The 12,296-nt window shown below is 50.4% G+C and overlaps 1 protein-coding gene across 5 annotated transcripts in view; it reads left to right on the forward strand.

Annotated features, from left to right (window-relative positions):
- DYNC1I1 (dynein cytoplasmic 1 intermediate chain 1) overlaps positions 1 to 12,296 on the forward strand; it is a 173,895-nt gene that overhangs the window by 90,022 nt on the left and 71,577 nt on the right. For all 5 annotated transcript variants that reach the window (XM_086468688.1, XM_086468687.1, XM_086468690.1 and 2 more), the window contains 2 exons: positions 6,484 to 6,646; positions 7,602 to 7,701. In XM_086468688.1, the coding sequence (XP_086324814.1) occupies positions 6,484 to 6,646; positions 7,602 to 7,701 (263 nt within the window). The remainder of the gene's footprint in view (positions 1 to 6,483; positions 6,647 to 7,601; positions 7,702 to 12,296) is intronic.

A 12,296-nucleotide genomic window follows, 5' to 3' on the forward strand; every position in this document is an offset into this window, starting at 1 on the left:
AAATCCCATTTTCCTCTCTGTTGTAATCACCCTTCTCATGTTCTGAGCAACGTTCGGAGTTTGAAGCCATCGTTTGTGTTTCATGGAAGTGATTAAAGCCATGTTACAAGTCAAACAGGGGTTTAGAAGAACATTTCCTGTCGGGGCTGCGCTCGGTGTGCCTACTCAGAATTAATAGCTTTTCTGCAAATTAGCACATAATGGGTTAAAAACATGTTTATGTTGGCATTAAGTACTCTGGCTTCTTTTTCTCTGCAAGGCAAGACAATATTTTGCAAACTTTTAAAAGAATCTCTAATAGATATTATAGTGGCGCCATTCACACTGCTATATAGTAGTTAAGGCTGTGTCAGCACTTCCATTATGAATCCTGTTTTTCAGGGATTTATAACCCAGCCGTAAAAATTTGCTCTGGGCTGAAATTTGGTTTCAGCTCAGGGAGCACATTTTTTAACAGATTAAAAAAAAAAAAAAAAAAAAATCAGCGTGGCCTTTTTTGAGTTATAGGAGTGTAAGAAAAAAAACCATGGGGGAGAGAAGTGCGGGGAGAGAAAGGCAGACGATTTTTTTCATGAATATAATTCAAAAATAGGTCAGGATGACAGATAAAGCTTGGATCCAGTTGGTTCAGTCTCCCTCTCCCCAAGCCAACAGGACAGGAGTGCTCTATTTTTATAATGGTATTTTAAGAGGAAATGTGATTGATTATTTTTTTTTTTCCCTCTGTGGTTTATAGGTAGGCCAGTTTAGTTCTACAGACATTTATTGCATGCTTAATTTCCTTGTCTTCCCCCTGCACGCCCCAGCGTCGCTCTGCGGGGTTGGGTGGGACCGTCCAGCGGGCAGGGCTGTTTGCAGGGTCGGACCCTCGCTCCAGCCCCGTCTCCGCCTCACCGTAAGGCACGCGGTGCACCTGCAGTAGGGCGGCCCGCCTGGCGCCGCGCCGCTGGCGTCACTTCGGTGCCGTGGGGCTGCTCAGGGCTGCTCCAGCCCCCCCCCGGAGCGCTTCTGGAGTGGGAGGCGAAGACCTGGCTTGTTGGCCGTCGGAAACACAGGGAGCCTTGGGACCCCGCTGCGGTTCTTCCACAGGGCTGCCTGTGGTCACCCGTGTCTCGGGTGCGTGGCGTCCCCGCCATCCTTGCGAGAGCCGAGTGTGGGATCCTTGTTGGTGAACTGGGCCGGGCTCTGCCCGTTCCCAGCCTCTCCTGACCACGGAAACAAGAGACTGCTCCCAAACTGTGGCGTCGAGTGGGTTGGGGCTTTCCACCGCCAGAGAGCTCTGGAGCTCCACCTAAGGCGCCTCTTTGTGTCAGCAGAAACCACATGAACACCGGGACGGGCTGGGTCTTGAAAGTGGGCCTCAGCGTTCCTCTGAAGCCATGGGGATGTCCAGAGAAACGGGCGTGAAAGGCTGTGGCGGGGGAGGCTGGCATCCGCAGCCTCAGAGCTCTCCTGTGCCCCCTGCGCAGGCTGCGGTGGGGGGACGCTTGCGCCCTCGCCAGCGCAGGCAGCGGTACCAGAGAGGCAGGACAAGGCTGCCACCGTTGCCCCCGTCATCCCTCTGGGGGTCGTCATCGGCTGTATCGCCGCCAGCGCGGCGGGCGAGCGCGGGTGTGCCGACCCTTCCTGAGAGCCCGGCTCAGGCGTGCCCAGCCAGGGGGCTCGGCACGGGTCAGTGGGAACAGCCCTGCCTGGCACAGCTTCCGATGTAAAGCTCTGAGCCCTGCTACTCCAGAACCGAAAAACCCCCTAAATGCACCTCGAAATCTCCCTTGGCGTGTTCAGCGATGGGGACGTGCGGGGACGTGCGTTTCAAACCCGGCACAGCCAGGCTACGGCACGTACCGAACCAGGCTGCGGCTCACATCCAGCCTGACGTGAGAGGGAGATGCCCAAGGGAAACAGGAGCACCACAGGCGATCGGCAGGCGAGGACCAAAAGCTGCCGGGAGCCCCTCAGCACCTTGCAGCTCTCACGCCGTCGTCAACACGTCTACAGCTTACACGGGCTTACACACACGCTGAAAGAAATAGCCCAGCTCTTAAAAGGGTTTTACTAATCTCCTTCTGTCTCTCGTTACATCTCTGGGCTCATAACAAGGCTGCTTCCTGCTTTACTCCTTTTATTAGTTCGCCCTTTCTTTCCTTCACTTACTCCTTCTGTTCTTTTATTTTTTTCCCTTTGATGGACTTGATTTCTTTTGTCAGGTTTTTACAATCACTGAGGTTCCAGGAGAATATTTTTTTATATGCTATCATACTCATTTAAATGTGGGTCTTTTTCCTGTTTTGTTGTTGGGGATTTTTCTAAATATCTTTTTGGCTCCCCTGGGAGAAGGCTTGAATCCTGGTATTTAAATATTTGCCAACTTGATCCTGCACTGTTATCACAACTATTTCTGTTATATTTACTACAAACCTGCTCCTGCCAGATAAGAACAACTCTACAGCATTTTTTATCTTAGTTCCTAAAGATCCAAGGAAATCTTTTAACATCATCTTTTTTTTTTTTTCTGTTTTGTCCAAAGCAATTTTTGGACAAAGGACCTGATGTGAAGTTTTCTGAGGATCGATCCTGTTAAATCACGTGAAACAATGGAACGCTTTTATTTTGCAGAAGTAAGCGTTGAACAAATCTGTTGTCTTCGTGTCCCGTCCAGGTTTTGTTGCACTATTATTACATGTATGAATATATGACATACATTCACGCTCTTGTTCTAGACCTTTCTGCTCACGCGCCAGTGCACGGTGCCTTTCATCACGGACATCCCTCGCATTTTCTTCCCCTGCGGTGCCCTCCATGCGTACATCACCGCACAGGGGTTTAGTTCCAAGTGTGGATTCCACTTTGTTCTGTACAGTGTTAGACATCAACATGAGCACAGGGCTTCCTTGACACGTGTCCTTGACCACGCAACCCCGGAGCCCCCCACGCCGCTTGTGGGCACGCGGCCCCCTCGAGGGTTCGGTGGGCGGACGAGGTGCCCAGGGGCCCCGTTGGGCAGAACGGGGTGGCTCTGCGGGGCCAGGGCCGGGAGGCAGAGCACAGGCGCGATAGTTCTTCACGAGGCCACGGCGTGGAACCCAGAGCGAAGTCGCGGTGTCCCCCCGCAGGAGCTCTCGTCGCACCCCGGGCCATAAGCACGTAGCTCGTGGCGCCGGTCAGGCAAGCGTCGCGCCAGGCTTTGGTAGACGCGGGAGGCTGGATGTGGTTTGCTTGGGTTTTACGCCAGGGAGAGCCGACAGTGGAAGGCAAACGCTGTGTTCTTGCAGGGAGTTCCTGAAGGTATTGTCACATCACGCAGGTCTCTGTGACAAAACAGAGCAAAACAATACTTTGATCAGCTGCTTATGTTTGGCAGCGTTTTCCTTGCAGAGCGCCCGTGTCTCTTGAAAGCTGAGATCAAAGTAGCTGTAAGCTCCCAGGTAGGAAGAAAAATTGCAGAAAATTACAGAGATTCTTTTTATTTTATTCGAGGTAATGGACAGACAGGGAGAAGGAACAAGGGGAAAATGGAGGTGGCTCTGAAAGATAAACGGTTATAAAATCTTGATATTTGAAAGAACAGGCCTGTCTGGTTTGGGTGTTTTCCTTGTACTTCATGTATTTGCAGTCGTTACAGCAATGTTTTACACTGGAAAATATAACGATGTTAACATTCTCGTAAGGAGAGATTGCCTCAAATAAAACTTCAGAGGCAGGCGAATGAAAGAAGAAAATAAGGTTAAAATATGGAGCTTAATATCGCCAGAGGGCATCTGGTGTGTCAGTCAGATGGATGAGGTAAGCTGATTTATGCCCTACAAACTTTAGCCAAGGTGTTTCTGATGCCGGGGAGGGTTTAATAGACTGCTGGCCTCCCACAGGTCGTTGCTAACTGCAAGGGAGATTTTGCTGAGGTGGAACCGCGGTCATGTGTGTCTCCATGGCTTGTGAACACTGCACAGCTCCCAAGCCGTTTATTTTTTGCCTTTTCCCTTTCTATTGATTTTTTGGTTGTATTCCCTTTGCCAGTTACAGTCGGCAAATGGCCAAGTAATAAATTTGTATTTCCAAGCTGTAGAGAGGATTTCATTTAGCAAATAATTTCACCATTTGGAGCAGTTTAAAATGAGTTTTCCAGTTGCCTTTGCAGTTATTTTCTCCCCTTTCATGCCATTTTGCCGCATTGTCATGCCTCTTGTCTTTGATTCTCGGAAAGCGATGCTTTAGTGGTGACAGTGGGATATTGCCTCATTACAGGCTTCCTTGCCAGATGAGTTCCCTTAGTGCCAATTACTATTCAGCAGCGGATGCTGCAATAGGTCAACCTGTACTTTTTTGCTAGTCGTTCTTTTTTTTTTTTTTCCACATGCATCGCTTCTGTCTAGAGCACTTAGAGGCAAATTGTGCTCCCGCCTTGGGAGCACAATTCGCTCCGCGACAATTGCTCTGCGACTCCGGGGGACCGTGCGGCGGGACGTAGGTATTCTCTGGGGGTGGGAAGCTCCACAGGGACCACTGACCGGGTGGCAGGGAGGCGTAGGGCCAAGGCCATAGGAGATCATCAAAGGCTCAAGTTTCTAACTTCTTGGCTGCCTTTTCTCCCGAGGGACAAACTGCTCCTCCACCTTTTCCATTTTTCTTACCCTCTGCATTGAGCGCAGGCGTAGCGCAGAGGTTTTGCCTCTCAGACCTAACGCTTTGACCAGTTGAGGCAAACCTAAGCGTGGTGGTAACAACCTCTCCCAACCACAGGGACCGGTCCGAAGGCAAGTGCACCGAAATGCTGGGGGAGCCGAGTACTGCGGTGATGCCGACCGTGTCGCTGCTCCCGCCTGCTGTTGCGCCTCTCAAGCCGTCCTTGCCCCCGGGGCCGGTCGTGGCGTCGGATTTGGGCACCGGAGCTCGCGAATCCAGCGTGAACCACGTGAAAATCGGAGGGCGAGCGAGGGCTGCAGCTCCCTGGCAGCTGAAGGGAGCTGTGTGCCGTGGCTTGGCGACTGGGGGATCGTTTCCAACTGCAACCTGAAACTGTGTCACTCGTTTAATTGAACAGTGAGATGCAGGTGGCAGGGCTTGGAGTTAAATGTTGGCGTGTTCTGGGTGTTCTCCGAGGCACCCCGCTGAATTATCTTTTTTGGCTGCTGGTGTTTTAACCCAGTGTGGCCCAGAGAGACTGCGAGGTCCCTTTCACAAGTAAACCCCTCAGCTGTGCAGTGTACAGCCAAACGCAGGAGACCTCTGATGGACAGTCAAACTCTACGTACGAGTAGCTGTAATTTTGCAATGAATCTGTTCAGGATATGTTGTTTGCGTGGCTAATTACAAATTTGGAACAAAATTCTCTGTTAGCATAATTCCTGTGATGTCAACAGAGCTTTTCATGCTGGGAATTTAAGCTCGTTGGAAGGTTGGTTTAGTGAAGATGCTAACGGCGTTTTTTGAAATACAAGTAATTCTGAAACGTAACTAAAATGACGGTTCAAAAGCATACGTGGGCAAAGGCATAACTGACGTACACCATTGCCACCGTACCAATATGACCCTGCTGGTGTAACTGAGAACAGAGCTTCGCACCGTAGCGACAGCAGCATCCCAACGTCCTTACCCTCTGACGCTCACGGTGGAGCTGGACGTTACCAAGAGGTCATTAAACTGATGGAGACGTCGCATTGGTGCCTCCTGCAAAGGCAGTATTTTTCAAATGAAGGGCCATACTGGAGATATTAGTTTGGAAGTGCAGGTTTAGCATCTCCGCGTACGTGGAAAGAAGCAGCTTCCTCTGGCGGGGGCGAGGCTGTCCTGACCGGAGACGGTTCCTGCCCGCCCCCAGGGCAGCCTTGGCCCCTGCTCAGTGGCGTTTGTGCTCTGGCTCGTCGGATTCCTCTGTAAGGAATAAAACTGCCTGGAAAAAACTGGTGTTTGGTCGGTTGCTTTCAGTCTTGCTGCCTCAGAGAACCTCTTTGGTTATTTACCTCCTTGCTTCACAGAAGCTCTGAAGCAGAGACAGGATTTATCATTGACACCAAGGCGAAATGGGAAGAAATGGAGGGAGAGATTATGTGAGCCCTTTTAACACAAAGAGCTGTAGTGTAAGTTAAGAAGATTATTTTATCTTTGGCTCCTCTGACAGGTCCCCTGTTGCATAAGTGTTCTGCTTTTTCGAGTTAGGTATTGCCTAAACGTCAGTCACAGCCATTTCCTGAAATAGGAACACTGAGTTTATTTAATTTGGGGGGTTTAAGTATTTTCCATTTCAGAATAATAAATATATAAGATATAGGATCTCTTCTGTGTAAATGCTACGTTTTGGGAATATACAGGAGTATGTTTAGATATACGAAAAAATTCTTAGTCATGATTTTAAGAGTAAAGCTTTGATTTTTGTCCTGACATTGCCACGGCAAGCTTTCATGTCAAAAGAAACCCACCGAAGGTGTTGATTCATTGGGAAAGGGGTGAAATGTCATAACTCTTAACTGCATCTTTTCATTTTCCAAGCTCCTCCTAGAGAACTGACAGAAGAAGAAAAACAACAAGTTCTCCATTCAGAAGAATTCCTGATATTTTTTGACCGGACAATACGTGTAATCGAGCGAGCGTTGGCTGAAGATTCAGACATCTTCTTCGACTACAGTGGCAGAGATGTAGAAGAGAAAGATGGGTCAGTTTGGGGTTTGTTTGCTTTTGTAAAATAACCTTTATAAAAAGAATTCCAATGCCAGGAAGCCTTAATTTTAAAACTAAACTAAGCATTTTTGTAGTTAAGGAACGTTTCAAACCTCTCTACGAAGGCCTGGGTCGCTTTGTTAGCCCAAATTATTTTGTAAAACAGCTCCTCATGCTTTACTGCTCTGGGGTTTTTTCTTTGATGTATTATGCAGGTGGTGTGATTTTTTGTTTTCATTTTTGGGGATGAAATTTCAAATTCTGAAGAAAAACATTCCTCATTGAGGTAGATAGATGTGCGTACACATGCACGTACACAGGCATATGTTATGCATTCACCAACGGACAGGGCAGCAGAAGCAGCAAAGCTTGTTAATACCAGAGGAGCTATTCAGATTTCACCAGCTTCGTGTCTGTTGAAGCCCCGTGGCAAACCAGTAGCTGTGTCGCGCTGGAGGCTGGGCTAGAGCATCACCCCTCTGATGGGCTGAAGGCATCTGTGGGGCAGCGCTGGGCCAGCACTGAGCTTCAGCCCATCCTAACGGTGCCAGTCTCCATCGCTGGGAGGAGGTGCTGTAACTTGAAGGTTTCAGGAATCGAAAATAAGAGAGATTGGCTATAGCCTGAAGATTCGGAAAAGGCAGAGCTGGATTCCAGGGCCAAGTTGGGTCCTGAGAGATGAAGGTGGCAGAGGTGGCCCAGGGTGGCCCAGAAGAGGCAGGAAACCACTGGGAAATTAAGAAATGTGGGTTTGTGAAACAGATGTGAAATTTGTTCCGTGGTGCAGCTTTGTTATCAGGAGGACAGGCAGTGAGAGCAATTAGCGATTAAATCAAGGTGGCAGCGTTCCCCAGGCTGGGCAGAGAACTGAGAAGCAATCAGAAACTTTTACGTTGCTTTTCGCAGCATTTGATATTTCAAGAAGTGTCACTTTGTTTGAATTCACACAGAGATGTTCAAGCAGGAGCCAACCTTTCCTTTAACCGTCAGTTTTATGATGAGCACTGGTCGAAGCATCGCGTCGTCACCTGTATGGATTGGTCTCTGCAGGTAAGATGCGAAGCTGGGAGATGTGTTTCCGCATCCCTTCCAACTTCTCCCTCAAAAAGTACGGCCAGCCTCAGTTTGCCCTTCGTTCTGCAGAGTCTGATGTTGTTTTTTACCTAACAGCAGGGCCCTGAATGAGCAAATGCATGTTTCTCCCTGAAGAAGAGTAGTGGACAATAATGAAGCTGTCATCTTTTTGTGTGTGTTACTTGGTCTTCAAAACCAGGTCGTCGTTATCAAAACTACAGGTTAACAAACCTGCTAAGATGGAGCCTTTACTCTTCCTCCCTCCCTCTACTCCTTCAGCCCATGGAAATATTTTTAGGACAAAAGGTTTAAAATTAAACCAATTAAAAATCATTTACTAGATATGTAGCAATTGATTTAATGAATTGTTATGCATAATAATAGATAAACAGGGGAACAAAATTTATTTTTCTGATATACTAAAACTCAACATGTGAAAGTAGCTGAGCGACTTGGGAAGGCTGAAAAGAGGTCTTCCAAAAAGCGCTGGGTCCTCTCCTCAAGCGAGGACGGAAGGCCCGGGGGCATGCTAAAGCAGCGTGCCTGCAGCTAGCTAGAGCTGCCTAAGCTTCCCCAAACCTATACAGCCGCATCAGTGAGGCACAGAAAGCAGGGTAATTCCTTACTCCTCTGGGGAGCCGGGATTAGCGCCCACGCGCCATCACGGGTCCCGTCGAACTCCTTCGGTCCCCGCTTCGCTCCAACCCCCCTCCTCCTCCTCTCGGCTTCACCCCGGTTCGCCTGCTCCGAGGTTCCAGCCTGGAGCGGAGCAGCTGGTTTCCCTGGGGAGGAGACCGGGGAGAGACGCTGCTCCCCGGCCCGCCGTATAACGGAGCTGCTGCAGGAGGACCGAGACTTGAAAGATCGCGAAGGCAAGGCTGCCCGGGTGGCCCCAAGCCAGCCCGAGGCGTGCCCGGCTGTGTCCGGAGCAATGGTGCAGCCCGGCCCGGGCTGCAAAGGTGCTGCAGGAGTCGCTCAGCCCGGTGCCAAGAACAAGCTTTGCTCAGCCCAGCTGCTCTTTCTGCGCCGTCTTAGACGGGGATGGGGGTGCAGCGCGGGTCTGAGGCCAAGCACCGAAATCGTGGGTGACTCTCGCGGCCGTCCTTCCCTCCTCCCCCTCGGCACGGCGGCAGGGCTGCTTCCATCCCTCCGGGTGCTCCTCAGGGAAGGTGGACGTGGCAGCGGGGAGGAGAGGAGCCGGCGGGTGCCAGCGCGCGGGGCTGGCTCTCGGACCGGGCGCGCGGCACGGCAGCCAGCTGCCGAGAGGCTGCTTGGAACAGCCAGGCTCACGCCCCGCGCGCGAAACCAGGGGTTTATCCCTTTGCTTTCACACAAAATACCAGCTTAACAACAGGTATGCGCTGAGGTGACGTGGGTGGCCTTTGAGCGCATGTGGATTTCCACAGAAATCAAATATAAGCCTGAGGAAACACTTATCTTAGGTTGTTCACTTGTTCAGGGGCTGGAAATTACATGGAATTCTTATCTGATATTTTCCTAACAGGCAGCTCTTACTGTATTCCCAGGGCAGCAAGAAAAAAGCCGCCTCAGAAGAGCACTGCCAAATGTAATTGCTCAGCCCCTGGGGCTCCAAGGCATGTTCTGCTTCCCACCTCTTTGTTCCAGGGTGGCCCCTCCTGCCTTCCCCTCTGTTAACTCCTCACGCTCAGCTCCCTGGCACCCCAGCGGGGGCTTCTCCGTGCTGGAGGGGGCTTCTGCTTGCCTCCCTCCGCTAGCCTGGGAGGAGGGACTTGCCTCCTCTCTTGCCTGCTTTGAGGTGTACCGTGCGGCAGGAGCTGGAGCCAGACGGAGGTATTTCACCCAACCGCTAGCTCCGCTTCTCGCCCACGCTCCAGGACATGGCAGTGTCCGGTGTGCCAAAGGGTAACTTGTATAATCATGGGAACTGCAGAAGACATTGCTCAATTTTCTGCGATAAAACTGTTGCTGCAAAACAGCCTGGAGGCAGATAGAAGCTTAATCAAACAAAGGACCTTGATGCATTGATTAAGCAAGTCCTTCTGTTCCCAGTCACATGTAAAATACGGTCCCAGCTATGTGGGATCATTCCTACCATTAAAGCGAACCCACCAGCCCCTTGATGCTTCTGCAGAGCAAAGGGAAAGCGGCTTAGGTGCGTCATCAAGGATCTGAGGGAAAGTCCCAACAGACTGAGGGTAAACAGAGAGTGGGATCACCTTGCTGTGTCGGTGAGGAGGTAACTTAGCTCCTCTAAAGCCAAGAAAACCACACTCTCGGGGATACTGCTGTGCCTCCCTTGACTCTCAGACAGCAGCCTTGAGTGCCGTTTCCCACGGCACCGTTTCCACGTTGTTTTCAGCTGCAGGAGGACCGAAATTCTGTGAACGCCAGTAGGCTGAATGAAGCGGCGAGGGTGCAACGCCAGCGTGGATTTAGGGTGCTGCACTTCGTTAGCTCTGGGTTTTTTAAGAGTCAGAAAGCCTCATAAAGGTGTTGCCCAGCTAGCTATGACCCCAGCGTATGTGTACATTTGAAACTGTATTTCCAGTCAGATGCGTAAACTGCGATTGCAAAACCTACGTGCAGACCAGCGAGACTGGAGTCAGCGTTTGTTCGTGGCCGGACGTGCTGCCAACCAGAACACGCTCGCTCGACTTTCCGGGGGCGTCAACTGGCCCCAAAGTGCCTCTAAACTGGTGCTTCAGACCCGGCCACGCGCCCCAGCTGGCTGCAGTCACGCCGGTGGAAGGGCTTGTGGCTTCTGGCTGCCAAGGGACCTGGCCCCTTGCCGACTGCGGGCTCAGCTGCTCGCTCAGGGGGTACCTGACCCGCTCAGCCAACACGAGATGGCCTGGCGAGAGCCTGCGGTGTTTCCTTGGGCCTTGGCCAACGTGGGATAGAAAGGTTCAAAGGAGAAGTGAGCTCGCTGTTCAGAAGTGGTTATAATCTCTGTCGGGGGAGAGAGAGAGAGAGAAGCGGGGGGTGAGGGGGATGGGAGCAGCGGAGGGCAGGCTGGCACAAGGGTGTCCAGAGCGGTGGTGTCTCAGGTGTGGGATGAAACCACCCTCGGGTCTACCTCAGTTCTTGAGGAGGGAGAAGAGGCGGTTGGTCTGCTGCATGCTCTAAATCCCACGGAAGCGATTGGGGTGCTCAGTTGCCCTCACAAGCTGTGCCAGCAGCCAGGGGTGTAGGTACGACCCAGTCAGAGCTGCCCCGAAATGGGAAAGAGGCAGCTGTGGTGGCCACGTGTCGTTGCTGGTTCTCCCACACGTGGGTCCAGGCTCATTTGGAACAATGAGCTTGAACAGAAAAATCATCAGCTCCGTGATGTATTGTCCATGGAAGGGTACACAAAGTGGGAAAGAACAGCTGCTGATGGCAAAAGTTACAGCTCTGCGCATTATTTCTTCCAAATGGAGTTTGAAAGCAGTGAGTTTCAAACCCCAATAGTAACGATACAAAGGGTGGTGGGTTTTTTTTTTGTTGTTAAAATGCCTGGTGTGGACCAAATTCAGAGCTCCCAATAGCACTGCTGGCAGTTTCTTTGTCCCGCTTCCCTTCCATCTGCCAGCTGCCCTGTTCCGCTATGCAGCGGTGAATGGTTTGGCAGGAATTGACCTGGGAAAGACAAAAGGTGACAATGATTTGAGGAGATCACCGAGCGATTTGGAGGGAAAGCATTCCTAGTTTACAGGAGGAGGGTGTGGGTCCGGCGGAGCTTGGGCTGCTGGCTCGCTTGTCTGCAGAAGCCACGAGCTTTTCTCTGGACGTGCCATAAGGTCCACTGCCTTGCTCTGACTGCCTAGAGGGAAGGACAGGGGCTACCAGAGGTGCCTAGGGTCAAACGTGGGAGAGTGGAGAACTGGGCGCTGTTGTGTAGGCAGAAAGTAATTGATGTTTTGTGGGTAAATTGTTGCCTCTTACAGTGTTTTGAAACGATACAAGGTCATCAACAGAATGTGAAAATCTGGTTTTTCGTGTATGATATTATGTGTGTGTGTGTGTATATGTGTGTGTTTCTCTGTAGAGAGAGCAAATACATATGTGCCTGGCGCACATCTACTGCTACACATCAGCGGATAATGGGTGTACAAGAAAATATGGATGTGATTTCAGAGTGCTCACGGCTCAGTCTTAGTGAGTGAGTGGAATTCGAGGTCACCCTGTGCTTTACAAAGTGACCTCAGCATCTTGCAAAACCGAGCTTCTGTGAAGAAAATCGTTTTGTTTGCTATTTGAATCATCAAGAAGAGCTTTTGGGTTGATTCTACTCATAAGTGAACAGGAAGAGTACATAATGAAATAAGAAAGAATAGTTTTCAGGGAAAAAAAAAAAAAGTGTGCATTTCAGAATAAAAGCAAGTCAATGCTATGGTCATAGTGTTTGCATTATCAAAATTGATTAAGACAACGGTTTGTCCCTGAAGAAATGGTTAAGCTAATACGTTAGAATTACTCAGGCTTTCAGATTTTTCCTCTTCCTTGCTTTGCATTCCCTTTATGAGTATCCTGCTAGTTGTCTTTTCTGAGAATTACCTGCAGGAAATAACATTGCCTTTGCGGTGTCTCAGAATAACTGATAGAGAGCA

Source organism: Leptosomus discolor, chromosome 7, assembly GCF_034619465.1.
Source record: "Leptosomus discolor isolate bLepDis1 chromosome 7, bLepDis1.hap2, whole genome shotgun sequence".
Classification (NCBI taxonomy): domain Eukaryota; kingdom Metazoa; phylum Chordata; class Aves; order Leptosomiformes; family Leptosomidae; genus Leptosomus; species Leptosomus discolor.